Raw genomic sequence first — 22,927 nt, forward strand, 5'->3', positions numbered from 1 at the left:
TTTTAATACTTTTATGCTGTCCTTCTATCAAACCCATCCAAAATACTGATTTTAAATAATTTTAAGACATAAAAGATAGCCTTAAATTCAACATTAAGCCTAATGAGTATAAATTAAACACACAATATAAATTTTACTGGCTTAATGAAGTGATGTTTCATTACTTACTATTCCAAGGTCTTAATAGTGACCAGAAGATTTGGAAAATCATAAAGGCTTCATGTCTACTCTTTAGTTTAATTACTGTTAAGCCTCTTATGCAATATGGATATTTTGGAAGCTGCTATATGTTACATTTTTTTTTTCCAGAATCGGATGCAACAATTTGGCAATGAACACAGGTAGAAGAGATCACTAATTTTCCTTTTTCCCCCAATAAACTATGTTTATTATGCCAATTTTAGTTACCATGCAATCTAATGGATTTAAGGCTTATATTTTCCACATCACTAGACATCACAAACATGAAAGCATTTTATACTGTCATTATACATTAATGTTCGCAGTTGGTTATTCATATATACAGAAATTATTCACACATCTTAACCTTGCTATTTCCTCCTTCCAGACCAACATAATTTTACCATGAAAGCAGCTTTTTAATAAATGGTATAAGAAATACAGCAAGGCACACTTTTTAAAAAACTTTTTTTCTCATTACCATCTCAAGAAGCATAAAAAATGAAAACGTTGTTCATAATTTAATAGAATATCACCAGTTTATAATATACAACACCATATAGTTATTTCTTGAAGTGCTGCATAGATTATTTTTTAAATAAAATAAATAAAATGGCGCTTTTAAAAGTAGTTTAATTTGAGGGGAACCAGTATTTCTTCTCTATGCTCCAATCAAATCAAATGCTGGCTTTCGAGGTAAACCTCTTTCAATAAACACAGGCATTACACCATAAGGAACTCCATACTGAAACATGAAATCGGTCAATAACTGTTGAGGGGTTGGGGCACATTCCAGACAACTGAATTGAATGGACCATCGATTTGGTGAACTGCAGAAGTTTAAAGAGCAGATGGGGTGGGGAGGAGGCCAACAGAATAGGCTGGCAGGAGGGAAGAGATGGATAGAGGTAGCTTGGGATGGGGGTCCACAGGAGAACAAGCAGCTTCGCGGAACTTCAAAGACGATCACCTCAGGAGAACCAGCGCGCACATCCAGATCACAAGGCTCATGGGACAAACAGCAGCGGGAGGAAGCTTCATCTCGGGATGTCCATGTAACCAGCGGCAGTGACAACGTGCTGGAACCAGAGACCGGCCCAGGGCTGGAGGAGAAGGCCACCCCTGAGTTGCAGCGAGGCTTATCTACAAGAAACGAAACAGTGGTAGAAGAAGGTTTCAGAAATACCTTTTTCCATTTGCAAAATTACAGCCTTTGTGGAACCAAGCAAGGATGCGGGGAGCAGGCGGAACCACGCCGGGATCCCCTGCTAATTTTCCGAAATGAAATGAGATGTAAACTATACATTGTCATTTTAATAACCTCAGGTTCACATTACTGACAAAACCATTCAAGACAGGTGTGACACATGCATAGATTTTTTTTTAAGGACATGGCTTCAAATAAAGCAAAAAAGCCATTTGAACTTTTCTCTAAAATCCATCCACTCTTTTGTCTGTGAATTCAGTTCTGTATACACAATATGGCTCATATTTCCATAAAAAAAAAGCTATGGGACTATCGATGCCACCAAGTTCAGGATTCACAAGTTGACAGACTGGGCCCTCAAGTTTCATTCTTCGTCAGTGACATTATTGTGCTCCTGAGCAATCCCACTATCACACAAAAATTCGCTGGTGAGATATTCATTGCACTGTGATCATCTCCAATGCTTGAGCTCCTGGACTACGAAAGGATATAACGAGGGCTTTAAGCTCATCTAGTAATGTATTCCAACTGAGGTAAAGCCAGCATTGTGGAAATGAGACTGATCCAATTATTTTTGTACACCTGATTGCTCAGATACAAATTTGTTCCAAACCAAATCATCTTAATGGCTGAAAGCAAGTGGTCACATGGAAACAAATCTCCTAAACTCCAGGTTTGGGAAATGCAGGGCACAGTCATTGCAGGCTCTTCTGGCTAGCTCTCCAATAAAGCAAACTGTTGCTTGTCTGGAATTAAATTGAATTCTTATATCAGGTTGCTTTACTGTCCTTCTGCAACTATATATTGTCATTCTGTATCCCTCTCATTTTCTACAATCTTGCAATGTATATGTGAGCCACAGGAAGTGAGGGGAGAAATTAAAAAATCATCAAGAACAGGGGGAGATGGACAGGAACAGATGGCAAGTAATATGGTAGAGTAAAACGGAAGAAAACATAGCACATCATTCCAATGCTGAGGACGTGACTCATTCAAAATATGACTGGGGAAAAGGGAATCCGTAGGTGAGCCAAGTCGGGTCTTACCAAATGTTGGCACTTACATTCTTTCTAGGCCCATTTGAAAACAGGTAGGTCAAATAAGTTGAAGCAAGGTGTATGTGTGTGGTGTGTGTGTATGTGTGTGTAAGAGAGAGAGGGGCTGCTCCATCAATTCTTCGCTATTTGACACAGGAGGTCTAGGTCTTCAGCAGAGCTGGAGAATCATATCCCCAGAACCTTAAATTTATGAGTGATGTTATGGTAAATTTTACAAGAGTCTACCTGTATTTTCTAGTGAAAATTTAGCACACAAACACCAAAGGTAGTTTCTTAAGCCAGTTTGGTCAGCTTTGGACAACAACAAACATTTAGTGTTAAGCCAATTAACAATATAAGGATCTCTGTTTTATACAGGGGATGAATGCTTGCCCTTTGAGTTTTTTCAGTTTGTCAAAACCAAGCAGTAGCATTTAAAATCTATAGGCCACCAACTATTGCAAGTACAGACTAATAAAGTAGGAAAGGCAAAAAATTAAAAGGTTCCAAAGGAAATATATACTTTATAAGTAAATACAACCCCCCATTGTTCCCCTTACTCTCTCTCTCTCTCTCTCTCTCTCACACACACACACACACACACACATAAAACCCCAAGCCAATAGAAAAAAAATAAGAGGGAACAAAGTATTCACGGGCTGCATGTGATGAGTTAAATTTTTATACCATTGGGATTTTTCCAGTCTTAAGTTAAGGGTTAAACTATTCATCGAAGATCAGAGGCTTATGATGAGGATTATGAAGAAATAACTGTCGGAATAGAGCAGAAAGATTAGTGCAAAGTACATCTCTTAGGCGGGTCCTAGGAGGCACTCCAGACATGCACTATGTGCTTCCTCCAAATGAGGCAGAGAGAGCTGCCTCCATCCAGTTACCTTTCCTTTGATGTGATTTGCTGTAACTGACCTCTCTATTTTTATAGGAACATGACACATAAATGAAAATAGTGAAAAGCACAGCAGTGTGCCTGGAAGTCAGTGCAAATGCATACTGTTGGAGCCCGTTAAAGCTTCTCAAACAGTTTCAGCAGGCTTTTAATGAGAACGCCGTAAGTAAAAAACCTTTTCAAAAATTTTTGTGACTGTAGCAAACTGCGTCCACTATTCTAAGTTACATTCCTTCTGGAAGGCATTATATTCACTTAATCATCTGAGAATGTACTTTTGGGGGAAAAATTAACAGTGGCAATTGATAAATTTTACTGTCCTAACAAAAGAAATATCCTGGCTATGGTTTTCACATAGCTTTAGAAAGTCCAGGTTTTTTAATTTTCTAAAATATAACCATAAAATACATTGAGTTTCTAGAAACACAAAATGTCATAGTTAGCACATAGTTTTATTATATAATTTTAACATAAATTATTAAAGGCATGGTCACTTTTTTTTTAGACTAGATGACTTGTCTGGCTTGGTAGTGCTTAAAAATACACGAACATTAACACACAGGTATGCAATGCTAATGACTGGAGAAAATTCAGGTATCCGCAAGATACTGGACACAAGCAAACAAACAAAAACAGCTGAACGAGAGCAGTAATTATGGCTATTCTAACGGCTCTAGGCTGAGGACAAGTCACTTGGGGGCGATGTGAGTTCTGCAGAAGTGAGATCTGGCGGCCTCCTCCTTCACCCAGCATGAGGACAGCCATCGCAGAGGCTCAACAAAATGTTGTTGATTGGCAGGTGGACTGGCTGACAGTTTTACATTGTCTCTGCTGTAAAATGTGAGGGCTACACAGATCCATTAGCACATCTGCTTCCCTCACGTCCAAAGATGGAGCTGCTCAGCCTTCATAGTTCATTTCAATTCCGTGTCTATGTGAGAGAGGGAAGAAATTCGCAGAGGATTACAAAGGGCTGGTGCACCCAGGGGCTGTTCTGGCTCCAGATCCGCAGCACCACTGAAGGCTAGAGGGTCACCATCACATGATGCCTTCTTCCCAGTGGTGTTGCTTTCAAGTGCCTTTATCCCCTTTTAGACAACAGCATCAGCCAGGCTCTCCCAGCCCTTCCGTGGAGGCTGGCAGCATCAGCAGTGCGACTGGTTTCTCATAGGACTTGCTTTGAAGTGGCTTCTGGGGTGGCAGTTCTTCTCGTCTAATGGTTAGTTTTACTGCATACTGATGCAGAGTGTGGTTATGGGGTGGACAGAAGTCATAGAAACTACAATGCTCTCTCTCTCCTACTTTGGTTCTCACCCCTAGCCCATTTAAACATAGTCAGCAACACAGAAAAATTAATGGAGCTATATAATTGGAAGAATGTCGTTTTTCAATTTTGCACACTGAGTTTATTTTTAGGGTATATGTATGGTATAGAGTCTCCCCCACACCCTTCATTTCTAGCAGCTCTACACAGAATCACACATTTTAATGAGCTTAGGGCACAGGTGTTGCAGGAAAAAAAAATAATGATGTTTGCCATTCATCTTTCAAATTAAATAATGTGTTTTTAAATAGTAACTTTTTTCATAATACATTATGGGAACAACATTTATCTGTCACATTTTAAAAGATGTATTTGTAATAAATGTAAATTACTTTTAGAAAATCAGTAATTAGGCTCATCAAAAAATAAACAATCTGCCACAAAAAAGATAATCTTTAGCATAGTTAAGTATAATAACTGTTATTTGAATAAGTTAACAAATTAGGGTAGATTGCTTCTGTAATTCACTTCCTATAGCACGAGTTTAGGTTACTGCATTAAGCTGCAGGAGCGGGGGTGGGGTGAAATGGCACTTGGCACCTCACACTTTGGTGAAATATGACTTCCACATTTGAAAGCTCAAATTTCCTTCTTTAAACTTGATTGAGAAAGCATATTTATCACCAGGTCTCAGAAATGGGAAATAACAGAATCTTCTTGTCACTTTTAGAGCTACATCATCATGTTGGAATTATCAATCAATAGCTGTCTTATTAAATATGAAGAGAGGAATGGCTTTCTTAAAAAAATTGATGGAAATCAGCCTGTCAATTTCAGGAAAATTCAAAAATTCTGTTTTTATCAAGGCACCATTAACTTGTCGTGGATTCTCTGCTCATTTCCTTCTGGTGCCTGTTCTGACCTGTGTGTGTGGATAAATAGGAGCCTCTTCTTGAGCATCAACTTTCCCATCCTCTGCTGATCCTCAGACACAGCCATGATTAGGAACTATGACAGCACAGCCTCCACTGGGGGAGCAGATGTGATGACAGTTACTTAAGACAGAAATACAACTGAAGGTCCACACCAGGAGAGGCAGCCTGGAGCCTCTCCCTGTTTTTCTCTGTGCAGGAGCGTAGCAGGTCGGCTCAGGCAGCTGAACTGGGGAGCATTAGTCCTGTAAGGTACTTTGATCATGGGTTGTAAGCACATCTGGATAGCCTTCCCCCCGCCATTACCTCCCTCCCTCCCACCCTTTGCCAAATGGAAGAATTTAAAACCCAAAGTGACTCAGTTAGCTACTTCCTTAAATTTTGTATTCTTGCAAGAATGATGTAATAAAGACAATGCCACTAAGTTGTCCCTTTTCATCGCTCCTCCCTGTCTTCATAACACATTTGCTGTCATTGCCAGGAGTATTTCTTTGACCTAAAAGTCTTATTTAGATAAACCCCAGTGACACTCAGTCACTCCTGTCATGATTCTGTTAACTGAAACTCACTCATACACACACACAAACACATATATACGTGTGTATGTCATATATATGGCATTGGGACTATACATACCTTTCAATGAGATGATTTTCATGCTAGGGGGATACATTCTATCTATGCATATTTCTGTGTCGTTCTTCGTGAAGGTATACAAGAGTTTCTTTACATGTTAAAGCTTTGGGGCTGGGATGCAAAGCAGCCTTGCGTTTTGTCTGATTTCCTTGCAAGGAGAGGTCTCGAACTTCAGGTTTGGCTGAAGCAGCATTATGCTCTTCCGGAACTCCATGTTCACTTGCTTTTCCTGAATCCCCCTTTTCATTGCCTAGTCTTGAAGAAGTCAGCTCTGAGCTTCCTGTAAAGCTTTGGGATGTCTCGGGTAAATCGTCCACTTCCTTTCCAATGTTGGTTTCTTTCTGAGGGGGAGACCTTGAAGAAGCCAACATGTCTGCATCATCAGCTACGAGACAAGTATCACTGGTAGTAGCAGAGCTTGATGCTGTTTCTAAGGGCAGTGCCACTTCACTGGGAACTGGGGATTCACTGGGAGGAGCACAGGAGTCCTCCCCATCACGGCCATCCTCAACACAAGCCTCAAAGAAGCATTCAATGTCTTCCTTTACAGCTAAGCCAGAGTCTGTGGTGTCCTGTGGCAATGGAGTGCTGCTTTTCTCTTCTACATAACTGGTGACCTCCCCACAATCACTGTCATGAGATGAGAGAGATAGGTAGGAATAAAAGTCCCCTTTTCTCAGCTGGAGAGGGCGATGAGAATGTTCCAGCACCTTCTCCTTGATTTGAGTTAACGAAGTTGGAGCAGCCACTTCGTTTTCAGGTTGGGACTTACTCTTCAGGGCTGTTGAAGCCATGCCGATGATCTCTTTAACAAAGTTGTGGACTGAACAGTCTTCAGCAACTTTCTGATGGAGAACATCTGGCTCACAGTTGCAACAGGAAGTGCCATCGCTGATAGAAGCATTTTCTTCGGTGGTATTTTGTTCAAGTGTATCCAAACTTGGAATGTCATTAGATGAAGATTTCAGTACATCACAGTCTTGTCTGTTGTTAATGCAGACTCCCAAAGCTACTTCTGGGCAAATCTGCTCTGTAGGAGTAGAATCGGCACTTTGATTTTCAAAATGGTGGTGATTTGGACATTCCTTTGAAAGTTGGCTTATGGTTTGGGGCACAAATTCCTTTCCAACAATATCTGAATCACCTGAATTATCCCTACACTTACAAGGCTCATTCTCTGCAGTCTTTTCCCCGTCTGAGCTGAGATTTTCTGATCCCTTTGAAATCCCATTCAGTTCGTCCTTCTGTCTCACTGGAGTACTTTCAATGTTGCCATTTTCCATATCAGCTACATATGGATCTTTATTAATTTTGAAAATGTTTTTTGTATTTTCTGCCCTGGTCCCTAACTCATGGGTATTGGATGAATTCTTAGCATTTCCATTATTTTCAGAGAGACTTTTGATGGAGCCATTTAGAAGGGCCTCGATGTTGAGGGTGTTGGAGGGATTGGTCATTTCATTACTACTCACAGCTCTGTTACCCTTCCTTTCATCACTGACATCACACCGTTTCTTGTCTCTTGTCAGAGACAATTTAGGCCTAATCCAGGTCTGTAATTCATTCTTTATGTAGTCCAGCCCTGACATCAGGTGGCCATCTTCATCAATTTCGTCATCTGTGGCGATGCTGGAGTCATCATCTTCATCTTTGATACACAGCTCTTCTTCAGTCAAGGTGAGTGTAGAGCTGGAGAGGAGGTCACTGTCATCTTCATCATCCGTGCAAGCAGAAGTACAGGAGACATTAACGATCATGCTGACATTGACATCACTCTCATCAGCCACTGAACGATTCAGGCGCTTCCTGAAGGATGCATTCGATTCCAGGATCTTGTTTTTGGGCAACACAATATCCTCTGAGCAGAGAGAGAGCTCATCACTGCTGCTGAGCTCCGTGAGAGAGGCTGCCGAGTCTTCATTGACAGACGAGGCTATGTCCAGTGACATCTGGCCAGTGAAGGACATCTTCTGGGAACCGCTTTGGAGAGTGATATCAGAAATGCTTCGCTTCATCTTCTGCTCTGAGGGACTCTGGATATTCTCCAGACGATTCAGGAGATCTAATGTCCTTTTGCTTAGTTCACCAACTGAGCCGCTGCTCACACTTAGGTCCCCAGAACTGTGACAGCTGAAAAGATCTTCATTGCTTTTATAGGATGTCAACCAACTTTCCAAAGAAGTGCTTCGCTGAAGGCTGTCACTGCCATTTTTAAAGATACCCATGGCAAATAAATCGCCCCCTGGAGAAAGGGACTCAACAGATGAACTGCGAGATAAAACGGAGAGCTGTCTGGCATTGTGCGTGCCAGAGAATGTCTTCTCTATATCACCACTTTTATATGAATTGCGATCCGTCTCATGGGGTACACTTGCCAAAATCCTGCCATGGGGAGATGTATCTGGTTGTAACTCTGGAGCCTGATGTTTAGATTTGCAGGATTTTTTATCAAAATAAAAACCACGAAGGAGGGGCTCCTCCACATGTGTTTTTTCACTTTGTGACTGTTTCATTATCATTGGTAATTTGAGTTTTGAGCCTTGGAGGTATGAGTAATCATAAAATGTAAACACATCGTGTTTTCCTTGTAATTCTTCTCCCAAACAATCAGGGGTATGTTTGGTAACACTGTTTAAATCTCCAACTTTTCCATTTACACAACCCACTGGTGAAATGGATGACTGAGAGCTATTTGGAAGCTTCATGTATCCCTCCTCATCTTTACATTTTTGCTTTAACGTGTTCACTGCCTCTCCCATTGGTGGGTCCAGATGTTCAGTTTCAGGGTTACTTGGGGACCTATCTGCTGCACTGAGCAAGCATATTTCAGAGTTGGTGGTGGTTTCTGTGTCACCTTCACTGACAATGCCACTCTCGCTGCCCGAGTTCTGACTCATGTCTCCTCCATAGCATGAGAAGGGCTTTGCCAAGTTGGAACCTCCTAGGAGATCTGGCAATGATTTGGTGGATGAAAATGAGGAGTCTTTACTGAGACTCTTAGTTAAAACACTAGGTTGTGTAATGCTGGCAAACTTTGAACTGTTCTTCAGAAATGGCATGTGGTTGTCTGCATAAAGTTCAACATTGTGGAGGCTGTACACCTGGTAAACGTGTGGGCTGGAGGGGGCGGTAACATCTGAAGCATACCGAGACACCCCATGGTCTCCTGCCTCCTCTTCATAACCAGGGTCCTCACTGCCTGTTTCTTCAGGCTTCAAGGAATCTGCGACAGGTTGGGGCTCTTGATCAAGGTCACTGGCTTCTTCATGCAAACTAATTAGTTGGTTACTTATGTCCATTTCATCCCATTCCAGGGCATCCTCACTCGTGCCATTTAGGTCCATCAAGCCTGGATCAATCACATTCAAAGTTTCCTGTGTGGGAGAAGGGTAGAAAAAGGAGATGAATTAAAGAACAGAAGCAAGATAATTTTATCCATTTAAAATCTCTTGGAAAAAAAAATGGGAAAGAAAACTGCCTGAAGCATGGATCTACAAGACACTGTAATTACCAACTCTATTCCTCTCTGGATTAACATCCAGAAATGATTGAAATAGGATTTCCTATCAATAGTAATTTGTCACTGAAGGCAATAACATAGATTAAGATGTGAGATGATTATAGTCAAAATGCAATTTGTGGCATGAACCATTTCTTACTGATTCTTCTACCTTTTATATACTTAGGTGAAGATAACACTATCCGGGAAATGAAGGTAAGAAGAGTAGTTAACGACATCACCTGAGATCCATTCATCCTCACATTAGTTTAGTTCTGGAGTCCATAATAGAATAGCATCTGCAGTCCAACAGGGGAAATTCCCCTTTGCCTCTGTGTTTGAGTTCTCCGCTCTAAACGGCTCTCACCTGGGGACCTTAGCTCCCAGGCAGTCATTCAGCAGCTGGAGGCTGCAACAGCACTTGCTCCTTTAGGACCGAAGTCTCTTCTGAACTTAGCCTGGCTCCCGTGCAGATCCAAGACTGACTTCTTCATCTACATTTTGCTGGACCCTGAGTGCCCGAGGGTCATTCCCGAGAGTTCTCTCAGTCTCTTGTCTTGTCTCAAGACAGAGATTTCACTTTGATCACTAGTAACACTTGTTACCACTACCAGTCCTGCCCCTATTTCTTACAGCCAAAAATACCTTAAGTTCCCCTTCTAGTACCAGAACAAGAACTACCTGAAGACTTTGCAATTTCCCAAGGATCATGTAATCCAGATTGTCTTTCATTCTATTCTCCATTTTACAAAGAGCTTCACATATTCTGGGAACCAAGGAATTGGTCGGGATCCTGGATACTGTCTAGATTCCTTTCTTATGCTTATTTAACTGTTCTGTATCTGCACTTGTTCCCAACGCAGGAAAGGTGGTAGGCCTTGAACGCTTCACTCACAGGCCGAAGTACAATCAGAGAGATGTTGCAGTTCAGTTTATGCAGGACAATGAGCACTACTCCAGACACAGCAGACTGGTTCAAGGACTGACCTCGGGCAAATGACTTGTCCTTTCTGCGCACCAGTATGTAAGATGGGGATGGTACTATTATCTTTCAAGAGCATGACTAGTACTAGTTGGCCTAACAACTTCGAGGCACTGAGCAGGCAGCTGGGATTCTGAATGTGCACAGAACTGCCCGGGGGTGGCCTTGAGACTATCCCTTGAAATTTCCTAGGACAACTGGGAAGGATTCATGACATGCCAAGCAGAGTGTCATTTCTGAATTCCATGAAGTGTCTGCTGTAAAACCAGGCCATGATTCTTTTATCCCTCAGTAGTGAGCAGAACCTTCACCTGAAGCACATTAGCAGAACTTTCCTAAGTCCTCAGTCCTTCCTAAAACTAACAGTTAAAGCATATTGCACAAACACATTAAGTAATATCCATTAGCACTTTATTATCCTGGATATGTAAGAGATTATCTGTATAGCCTACTTAAGTTTAAAAGAGTCTGGTTACAAAGTAAACATTAATTAAGGGATATTTTTTAAATTTTCTAACAGAAATCATTCCTGCTGCCAATGTTACAGCAGTTCTAAGGCACTGGCAGTCATCACAGTTGCTTAGGTATGGAGCACATTTACGGTGATGAATTTTTATTAGAATTTCTGTTTATTCTTTGCTTGCTGATAAAGGAAGTACTAATGACTGGTTTGCATGGCCACTGAATGCTAAAATCTTCAGCAGTAGGAGCAATTAATCAGTCTAATCAAATAGTATATTAATTTCAAATACTATCTTAACTGCCATTGCACTCTGAAAAATGTTAACGAACAATTGAGCCAGTCAGTCCCAGATGCTCTCTGTACCCTTCTGGCTGACACGAACATTTGGTCACACAGACTGCACACCAGGGTCCCAAACCTTGGGACTCACACTGAGACGCAGGGGTTGTGCTACGTTTGGGATCTAAGCGTAAAAGATGCCTGCAACTCAGACTGCTCTTCCATGACATCATCATTCTTAAAAGCTGTCTTTTGGCTTTAAAAATCCAAGGCTGAAAAGTGACAAAACTTAGAGCAGTACCTAAGGAGTGTAGAAGTCCTTTGTTCAACAAAATAGTTGGAGTAGAAAGTTTCCATAGGATAAGACTAAACTTCGGGGATGTACACAAACCTTTTAAATTCATATGATTTTTAGCATTTTTCAATGCTAATACCAGAGACTATCTAATAGAGTCCATTAGAAAATAGTCAATTGAGACTTCCATTTTTTCATATTTAATACAAATTCTGTTGTCACTCCCTTATATGGATTAAATTCTGACAACATCTTCAGTAAAATCTCCATTTCTCAGGATTCAAGATCAACCATATAGTATACTGTTAGATGGACATTGTGGAGCAGTGGGTAAACTTGCACTTGAGACATGTAAATCTCATGAGTGTGAGAGTTGATGTCCTGACTGTTCTGCTTTTAATCTATGCACATGGAAAGGGCAACACATTATGGTCCAAGGAGTTGCGTTCCTCTCAACACTTTGGACATTTGGCTGGAGCTAATGGTTCCTGACTTTGGCTGGGCCCAGTCCTGGATGTTGTATGGGGTGTGTATTTGTGTGTGTGTGTCTCCCTCCCTTTCTGTTACTTTTCCTTTCAAATAAATAAAATAACTAAAAAGAATCATACCCTTGGGGTAAAAAAGTCAGAAAAATTTCCAAGTGGAAAGACATTAAAATACCTTTGTAATTAAAACTGTTGTATTTTGAGAAAAAAATATATATGCATATAGGAAATTGTTGGGTCAAAAGTTCTCTCTGATGATAGCCCAGCAAAGCCAATAATGTTCAATTAAACAGTTGTCTTTATTTCTGCTGTTTTCTCTTAAAGGATTACTTGGTGGTTTTTAAAAGATGGATTCAGGGGCCCGGTGTGATAGCTTAGCAGCTAAAGTCCTTGCCTTATATGTGCTGGGATCCCATATGGGTGCCGATTCTAATCCCGGAGGCCCTGTCTCCCTGCCTGTGGCTTGGGAATGCAGTAGAGGACAGCTCAAAGCTTTGGGACCTTGCACCTGCGTGGGAGACCTGGAAGAACTCCTGGCTCCTAGCTTCGGATTGGCTTAGCTCTAGTCGTTGTGGCCACTTGGGGAGTGAACCATCGAATGGTAGATCTTCTCTGTCTCTCCTCCTTTCTGTATGTCTGACTTTCCAATAAAAATAGTAAATAAATCTTTAAAATAAAAAGATGGATTCAGGTAATATTTCTAAGTAATTATTGTAATTATTTTTAAGTAATTATAAAATCAAAAGGAGTAGGAAATTGAGTTAAAATATAAAGTTGGCAATTCCAGAAATAATTCTGAATTAAATGTACTCATCCCAGGATCTTTCATTCATGAACCTGCTTCATCCATATAGAAATTTGACCTAAACCAAGGGTACTCTATATTTACACACACACATACATATATGAAGATATACCTGCTCAAGAAATAAACAGGATTAGTTGATTCTAATTTATCTTATCAATTAATTTTATTTGTATAAACATGAATGAGTGAGAGACAGAAAGCCAGTGTGTCCCCATCTGTTGTTTCATTCCTTGGTTCCTTCAACAGCCTACCTTGGTCAAAGCCAAGGCTGCAGAACTCAGTCCAGGTCCCCCCCCATGTACTTCAGGACCCAGTTCCCTGAGCCATCATGGCCTGGCCTGACTGATCCCAGGGTCTGCTTTCACAGGAAGCTGAAGGCAGAAAGGAACCCCATGTACTTAACTGAGACATGGGCATCTTAACTACTACTCCAAATGCTGGCTCCTATCTTTGTTTATTATTATTATTCTTGGAAGTAGGCCGTTTATATCACCACAATGTATATAAGTGAAGTAACTAAAAGGAGCAGGAGAAATAGTGATAATGATGATTAGGATAAAGAAGAGTAGTAAGAGGACAAAATGGAGGAGGGAGAAGAATGAATTAACTAATTAAGATTCCAAGTGCAGCAAGCAATACATACCTGAATTGATATCCTCTGCACTGGTACAGTTTTAATTGAGTTAGCGTTCCTAAGATTGCATTTTCTGGATTTTGTTAAGATTTTAGGTTAAATAATGAGTGTTTAGTAAGAGATAAGAAGCACACTATTAGCTACAATGGAGGTGAAGGAATCTGTCATTCTACAAAATAACCACCTGATAAAGATCCCATACAGCTGCTTCTCGATTCCTTTAACTTCCTTAAAACAAAAAATAGTTGGAACTTGAGGCCAATACTGTGGTGCAGTGAGTTAAGCCGCGGTCATCGTACAAAGGCACTGATTTGAGTCCCAGCAGTTCCACTTCTGATCTAGCCCCCTGCTAATGGTGCTGGGGCAGCAGACGATGTCTACAGTTCTTGGGTCCCTGCCGCTCTCTTGGGAAACCTGTACGGAGTTTCAGGATCCTGATTTTGGCCTGATGCACCTCTGTCCATCGCAACGATCTGAGGAGTGAACCAGCAAATGCCAAGATCTCTCCTTTTTCCCATCTTATCTCCCTCTCTCTCTTTCACATAAAAAAAAATTTTTTCAGCAAGTTACAATTTTCAAAATACTTCATTAAGAAACTCATGAAGACTAGGATGAACTGAATGTTCCAGTCAAATCCTGGTGTTCAGAATGGGCAAAACCATGAGGAGGCCTAGCAATTTGTGCTCCCCTTGCTTTTTCAACATCCAGGAATTCACTGAACAGCACCACATGGAAAAACTAGAGAAAAGAATTTTCTGTAAAATACAATAAAACATGTACATAAGCAAAAATGGCAAGAGTGCAAACAATATTACTTGTTACAGGATAATATACATTTTTGCCCTAGAGTGGAAATGGGATACATAGAGACTTGGGGGGTTATGGAAAGAAGGGTGTAAATAATGCAGTGATATGTTGGAGAATTTCATTTAAACTAGGGGAATTGCAATATCCTTGCAATGAGTCTTCTTTTTTAGTGCATATTTTCCCTAGCCCCTGCCCTCAGCCTATAGCCAAGTGTCTGAACGTTATATGCATAAATATTTTCCTAAGTTTGACTGAGAAACAAACTTTCTAAAATTAAAAAAAAAATCATCAAGAGTAGTAGCTGATCAACAAACAAAGATCATGTTTCAGAGAATTCTGAGTTTTCTGAGTTAATAGTATTTTGCAGAAGAAAACTAGGGCAAAAAGAAAAGTCTTCACTGTTTATAAGCCAATTGGATTTAAGGGACAAATAACCAAAGAGATCTGGGTTTGAATTCTGGATTCCCACCCTCACCCACCAGCTGTGTGGGCCAGGATAAGTAAAGGTCCAAACACCTAGTTCTATTATGCATGAACACATACATGTATGTATATGTGTGTATGTAATCACATATATCTCACACATACATACAGTAATCACAATGCACTGTGCTTATCTTGTGAACTGTGGAGAACTTTCACTTAGAAATATGTGTAAGGGAGAGGATATGGCACAAAGCAGGAGCACAACGACTGGTTCCTATCAGCACACATTCTCTGTGCTAACTGCAGGGAAGCCAGTATGACTGCAGCTTAAATAACAGTAATACTATTTGCCCCGAGAGTGGCAACTGACTCATGTCCTTAGTGTGACCACTTACCTGGGACTTAACAAAATAAACTCTGATTAGGCTTAAAATGGGATGATGTGTTTGTATTTGCACATCCTAACCAGGTTTATTCCACAAGAATATAGCTTCAGGGCCTGGCATGGTAGCCTAGAGGCTAAAGTCCTTGCCTTGAACACGCTAGGATCCCATATGAGCACCAGTTCTAATCCCAGCAGCCCCGTTTCCCATCCAGCTCCCTGCTTGTGGCCTGGGAAAGAAGTTAGGGACAGCCCAAAGTCTTGGGACCCTGTACCCATGTGGGAGAACTGGAAGAGGCTCCTGCCTCCTGGCTTTGGATCGGCTTAGCTCCAGCCATTGAGGCCACTTGGGAAGTGTATCATCGGACAGAATATCTTCCTCTCTGTCTCTCCTGCTTTCTGTGTATCTGACTTTCCAATAAAAAGAAATCTTAAAAAAAAAAAAGAATATAGCTTTAGTAAGACACCTGCCTAGCCTTCAGTCAAGTACATAGCTCAATGACTTTCTAGTTCTAAAAAATAATCTTTTTTCAAAAGGCAAGTCCATTGTCTGTGAAATTCTATCACAACTGACACATTAGAGCAATCAAATCCTGTTCACTATCTATCAGCTTGACAATAACGTTAAAGTAACTTGTCTCAGCTCAGAAAATGCTTTGAAAGTATATCTCACACTAATGATCAAAAACTGTTCTAGTGAATTCTCTTTTTCAATAATAAAGCTGATCAGAAACTCAAAACAGACAAGTAAAATCCAAAGTCATCTCACAAATCTCACTAAAACGAGCACTGACATGGACATATTTCCTAGTGTTGACGACATGGATACATCTGAAGTAGAAGAAAATGAAAATGCTTAAAAATAAGTTTTGTTATAGTAAAAATGTCTTTGTTCTCAGCTGGGACTAGGGACAATAGAGACTCCCCCGAGGTCTGGCAGGGGCTTTCCTCTCATAAACAACATCACGAGGACAGGGATGATGCCTGTCTTGTCTCCATTAGAGTTCTGGTACCTAAAACAGTGGCTGACACAGAACAGATTCTCAGAAAAACATTTCTTAGGGCAACTGAAGGAAGGAGCCAATGGCCCATGGTCTCTTGAACTGCTGAAGACATCTACGAGCAGGTCTTGTTGCTAAGCTGTGTCCAGACAAGATCACTGGGACAATCTCTGGCTTTCAAACAGCTACCAATTCTCACTTTAAAAAGCAGTCAGACAGAAAAGCACATACAGTCAAGTGTCCCTCATGATCCACAGTGTTCCAGAATGTCCCAGCAGACCTGAAAATCCATGGATGCTCAGACCCCTTTCATCAGTCTGCCACTTGTAAGGAACCTGTGTAACACTTTTTAAAATTTTTTTATTTTGAATTTTTGAATTATGTAATACAATTTCGTATAGACTGGGATTACCCCACAAAAATCTCCTACCCCCAACAGATTTTCCCCATTTTGCTACAATGAGTCTCTTGTTTAAGTGTACGCCGACATTGCTGGTACAGACAATGTCAGACAGTTCAGCATCCCACTGTTTACACACGTCCAACAGTTTCATTGGGAATCCATTTTTCGCCTCAAAGCACGGATGCATGTTTGTGCAACTCTTCTTTATATTTCATTGTCTCCAGATTCCTTATAAAACCTAACACAATGCCAATACCACGTCAATGGCTATGAGAATGAAAAATAGAGAAAGCCTGTACATGTTCAGTTTAGATTGAAAGGATGTGTTTATGGATCTGAAAGGCAGAGTTACAGAGAGCGAGAGAAAGAGATAATCCATCCCCTAGTTCATTCCCCCAGACATCTGCAATGGCTGGAATTGGGTCAGGTAGGAGCCAAGAGCCTGGAATTCCATGTAGCTCTCCCATGTGTGTGGTAGAGATTCAGATTCTTGGCCCATATTCCACTACTTTCTCACTCACATTAATAGAGAGCTAAATGGGAAGTAGAGGGGCCAAGAATTGAATTGTTGCCTATACAGGATGGTGGCATCATAGGCAGTGGAGGTTTAACATGCTCACCACAAGTACTGGCTGCACTTTCTCCAAATATGTTGAGTTAGCAGTTGGTTAAGTGCTCACATGAGGATGCTGCAGACGTGGTCACCTGACTATACTGTGCCCATTTCTGTGAAATATTAAGATTACATCAACTTACAGCAATTGAATAAGGATATAAGAATAGGTGGTTGCAATGGGCAAAGAGAAAAGAATGAGAAACAACTGTTTAATAGCTATGAGATTTCCTTTGATGTGCAACACTTTGAATGTACTAGATACCAATGAATTGCTCACTTCAAAATTATTATTTTACATGAATTAAAAATGCTACCGAATAAACAAAATCATTTGGTACATCAGAGACCAAGGTTAAACACCCCAGTTAGGTATTTGAGAACTGGTTTAGATGGTGAGATGCCCAGCAGGTGTCCAGAGAGTAGTGTTCTTTGACATGGAAAAAATATTTCACTTTTGCTTTCAGAATTTTTGTGTATAGAGAAATAGCATATTTAAAGAGAAGTGATATTTTTGTGCTAATAAATTAGAAAATGGAGACAGTGTCATGATTTCTAAATCATTTTCATGTATAGTGGTTTCAGTGCTGGTATTATCAAAGTAAGGAAGAATGCCTGACAAGTTACTTTCTTTTAAGCAAGGTAATTCTTTCTTTTTTAATGTATTTATCTAGTTATTTTTATATATGAAAATTGGATATATACAGAGAGGAAGAGAGAGAGAGGAAGATCTTCTATCTGCTGATTCACTCTCCAAGTGCACACAACAGCCAGAGCAGAGATGATCTGAAGCCAGGAGCCAGGAGCTTTTTCTGGGACTCCCATGTGGGTGCCAGGTCTCAAGGTTTTAGACTGTCCTCGACTGCTTTCCCAGGCCGCAGGCAGGGAGCTAGATAGGAAATGGGGCTGCCAGGATTAGAACCAGTGCCCATATAGGATCCTGGCATGTTCAAGGTGAGGAGTTCAGCCACTAGACTATCGTGCTGGGCCTGCAAGTTAATTCTTAAGTAAATGCTTACTGCTATTTGTTAAGCATCTGTCCCAGTTACTTTCCCACCAACTCCAAAAGTTTTAATTGAAGTTATCAGAGAAGTAAAAAACTTTCATTGGTAAGAAGATGTTTTTATTTTGACTATTCCTTTATAGAAGAACATACTTAACTTTTGTTATACTCAGAACAGACTGAATAGAAAAAAGTTGATTTATTTTCCTCATCTCAGTCACAATTTCATTCCTTGGGAATTTTCCTGATAGACTCTTTTTATAATGATCCAAATTTCATACTGAATTCTGAATTACAGGTTCTTGGCATGATCTTGAGGTAACCTTCTATAGAAGGAGAGCTTTGCCCCCCACGCCAAAGTCTACCTGCAGAGTCATGCATGAGAGAATGGAGCTGGCTCACATTTAGGATCCCTCATCTTTTCAAAGTACACACGGAAGTCCCTCCTTATGGCAGTGTTGCTGTCCAAATCCATGGTCCAAAAGCAGCAATAAGAAAATTCCAGAAAGTATCCAAGCCCCAGTGCATACTAAGTGCTGAGCTCAAATGAAAAAGGCATGGCCTTTGTGAACAAGACAAAACAGAATGCACAGGGCTTGGTATGACCCATGGTTTCACTGTAGGGCTCGGGACTTAATCTCTGAAGACACAGAGGAGGACAAATCACAGGATTCCTTAAGACAATTTGTCTATTCATCCTCACTTGTGCACAGCAGGAGCCAAAATTATATCATTGTTTATAACCTGCTCTCTCAGAAAAACAGGGCGTTAGTTTCTGTTGCTCTTGGTATAAGATTATGATTACAAATCATCATGCAGAGGAAAAGATAAGAATAAAATATAGGCCAATATGATTAGTAGATTAACAATGATCAAAAATGGCACACATTATTTTTAGCTTTTTTTTCCATCTCATCTATGCCAGTCAACCTAACTTGCTTTGCTCATGTTTTTCACTTGATTACTCCAAAGTTCAGTATGATTAATAGGCATGTCAGCTATGATTCATTTTCTTAAGATGGTTTAATGTTGCTTCTATATTTAATTTTATTTCATTTGATTTATATCATTGTTTTAATAGCCTCAATAAAGATAACTGCTTTTAGTCTTATGGGATACTAACAAGTCTCAGAATTGCAAGGACATCTCCCTTGAGCTTACAATTTAACACTTGTTGCTCATAATTTTGCTTGAAATTTCAGCATGAATTTTCCTAGAAGGTAATAGATGTCTTTGAAGTAAATTTCCAAGAGACTTTATATTTCTGATTACTCTTCTAAGAGTCCTCAGATACATTAAAAAAAATGTAGACTACCTGGAGCATTTTCATTTTGCCATCTCAAGGGGAAAATTCCAAGGATCCTGATACCCGATTAAATTTAAAAACTGGAATAGGAGCTTTAGTTCTGGGCTCTTGAGAGTTTTACATGTCAGGACCTTAATCCAAACAGCAAAGCCCACCAAAGGTTCCCAAATCAAAGAAATGCAGATTTCCATCTAGAGAAAAATGATCAGCAAATCTGAATTAATTTTGCAAGCTATTTTAAAAGCAATATTAGGGGGACTTGGGGCCACTTTCATTATCCCATCATGGAACTGTAGGCCAGAAACTAAAAGAGTGAGTTGGGTGGACAGCACAGGGAGACAGACACTCACCAGCCCATGAACTGAGACCTATGCAAGTCAGTTTTCCAGGTGCCTGACCACAGGAGCCTCTGTCAGATCTCTGATATGTAGGCTTGCAGTGTGTTGGAAAGCACACTCTACTTTATAAAGCATGGCTGCTCTTTTTGGTCTTAACAAGCAACAAGCAATCAGAGAAATACAAGGGCACTAGCTTGTACCAAATTAGCGATGCTTTTCCTAGACCCACTCTGAAAGGTGTTCTTCTGGTAAATGGAGCTGCTGCTTTGCTGGAACAGGAGCAAAACTTGAATAAACGAAAATCTCTTATGTCTGCTTATGGAGAGGGGCCACAGTACATCAACGAATGCTTTGTTTTCTCTCCCGAATTAGAGTCCCTCTGCCAAATTGATCATTTTCCTTCATCACTTAGTAAAGACACTAGATGAGGTGTGACTCCATAAACTTTTAGGAACTCATTTATTGTGTTGTCTGATCAGACCGGTTCATTTATTTACACAGTGCACCCATAAACCTAGCTTTCAGTAGCACTTGGGAGGAATATTCTTGTTTCCTTTGCTGGGGAAGGTGAAGCTGGAGAAGATAATTAACCATGAAACAATAAGGAGGCTTGCTGGGTAAGCAGTAGTGTGAAAACAGTTACTCCGCACAAAAGAGGGGAAATTAGCTTGCTGGGTAAAAAAGGAAGTGTCAGATTGAAGACTGAAAGGCCTGCCAGCAGAAGTAGATAGCTCTATGCATCATTAATGAAATTTTTTAACACTTAAACGCCACAGCTGTCCACATTTAAATGCATGTAAATGCCATGTGTTTCCAGAGATTAATATGCATGTTAAAATATTTCTCTCCCCCTTAAACTTTTAGATGGTGTCTCTGTCTGTTTCCTTTCACCTATTTTCTTTCCAAGAAGAAAAATGCACCAGCTTTCTCAGCATTGTGTCCTCATTTCTGAAGCCCCGTCTGCCGAGCTTCTTGGAGAAAGGGCAGTATGTGTTCATTGTGTTTTAACAAACACATTATTTTACATTCATAATACTGATATTTTAGTAAACAGAAAGTTTGTTTTGATTTTGCTGCTTTGCATAGTGAAGACTTATGATGTGTGTTTCCTTTCAAAATTTCCTCCTGGAGCATTAGTGCTCCCCGAAGCAGCCCCATTTTGGCAGAAATTCAGTTCTGTGCAGTGCCAGAAGAAATAGAATAAACAAACAGTGCTCCATGCAGCTGGCGAGATAATTTACATATTACTGCACACCAAACATGAAGACCTGAATATGGATTAGAGCTACGGTGATGACACAAATGTCATATAGATAAAGAGAAACAAAATCCAACACATTGTTGTTTATTTTACCACTGCTACTGCAGAAGTGCTGCTCAGAAAGGGGAAAAAAAAAAGAGGTATTGCTTTTTGAAAATTGGACTCCTGTATTTGTGTTTGAAGTGGTTGCTTTCAGATTGTAAACAAGAAAGAGAAATGAGAAAAAAAGGCCTGGGTTATCTTTGCTTGCTTTTACCTTGTGAGTTATAACAAATGTATATCAATTTGAGCAAGGTGGATTATTGATCTTATATGATTAAAATATAAAAGTACCCAATTTGCTACGAAGCTCTTTCCCTTGCATTAATAATTTTAGATGAACTCTAAGCTCTAATCAAGGATGAGGTCCTTCATGGGGAGGTTGAGGGGCAGTATGGGCCTATTTAAGTTTTTTCCAGTACACCAGCCAGTGGATGAGCCTTTGCTAGGACCATCTGCCAGTGTGTCTTCTCTCTACATGCCTGTGCGTAGAGCTTGCATTTCCTGACCTTGGTTACATCTACAAGTGGGCTACAGAAGCAGTACACCTCTGTGTGTGTGTGTGGCTAGAACTTCTGATTCTCAGGGAGAACCAGAGCTACACAGAGCCAAGAAAGGAACATAAATAATGACGATGGTGATAGGATGAGTAATAAACAGAATGTGAGCTATTTCAACTCCTAGCAAAACTAAAAGTCCTTCATCCCATGTTGTACTTTCCCACACAATGGAGAAATCTGAAATTGCTCTTGATATGGGATTATTTTAGGAGCTTTCAATCCATTAGTCTTTAGGAATAGTTGTCATTATTATTAACGTAATGTTCGCCAGGCTCCATTTTCCCATCACTGTGAATCCTGGGAGGCAGTAGGCGATGACTCCCAAGTGGCAGGGTCCCTACAACCCACACGGGAGACCTGGGTTGAGTTCCAGGTCCCAGCTTTAGCCTGGTCCACTTTTGGCTGTTGTAGGCATTTCAGAAGAGAAATAGCAAATGTGATTCTCTTTCTTTCTCTCTCTTTCTCCATGCAGTATCCCACTCCCATTTTCAAAAAAAATAAAATGAATAAGTAAAAATAATTTGTATTGCTTAAGTATAAAAATAAAATAACAGACTGATGGACTTATGATTGCTTGTGAAGGAATATACTGTTGGAATAACATGGGGTAGGAATTTGGAGGGTAGGTATGGGAAAATCCCAGAGTCTATGGACTTGTACTATAAAATTAAAAAAAAAAGTGTCATATGGGTGAATCTAATCAGCTCAAAATGGATTTTTTTAAAATTCAGAAAACTACCTGAGGTTTATCAAGGGAGTTAGAGTGACTTTTTTTAAATCAGATAAGCAAAAAATTATTTTCTAAAGTATTTGAAAAGTTGCTCTCACTAGAGCAACTGAAAAATTCTGCATTTCCTTGATTCCAAACTAGAGCAATGGAATCATGTGATAATAAGAAAAAGAAGGTGAGAGACACAAAAAGGGATTTGTTGTTAAAAAGGCAAACATGTTCACATATTCTCTTGAAAAGTTGATAAAAGCTTTTCCCTGGGCTTTTGAGAACAGAACAGGCAACAGTATGTTAGGATAATCCAACAGATCATTTTGAAACCAAGCTTCCTAAAATAAATGATTGTGCTGGTCTCTCTAAAAGCAACAAACACAAAAGCTTTTAGTGAATATATTTTCTTCTAAACTATTCTGACTGCTTTTCTAAGGCATTCCATAATCTAGTTGCATA

The 22,927-nt window shown here is 40.1% G+C and overlaps 1 protein-coding gene across 1 annotated transcript in view; it reads right to left on the reverse strand.

Moving 5' to 3' along the window:
* Positions 1–228: 228 nt before the first annotated feature.
* Positions 229–22,927, reverse strand: part of AKAP6 (A-kinase anchoring protein 6) — a 434,750-nt gene continuing 412,051 nt past the window's right edge. Inside the window, exons 13-14 of the mRNA XM_040969476.1 lie at positions 6,164–9,537; positions 229–1,323 (exon numbers count right to left, since the gene is read on the reverse strand). Of these exons, the coding sequence (XP_040825410.1) occupies positions 6,202–9,537 (3,336 nt within the window). The 3' untranslated portion in view covers positions 229–1,323; positions 6,164–6,201. The remainder of the gene's footprint in view (positions 1,324–6,163; positions 9,538–22,927) is intronic.

This window comes from Ochotona curzoniae, unplaced genomic scaffold (assembly GCF_017591425.1).
Source record: "Ochotona curzoniae isolate NIBS_2020 unplaced genomic scaffold, NIBS_Ocur_1.0 scaffold_4701, whole genome shotgun sequence".
NCBI lineage: Eukaryota > Metazoa > Chordata > Mammalia > Lagomorpha > Ochotonidae > Ochotona > Ochotona curzoniae.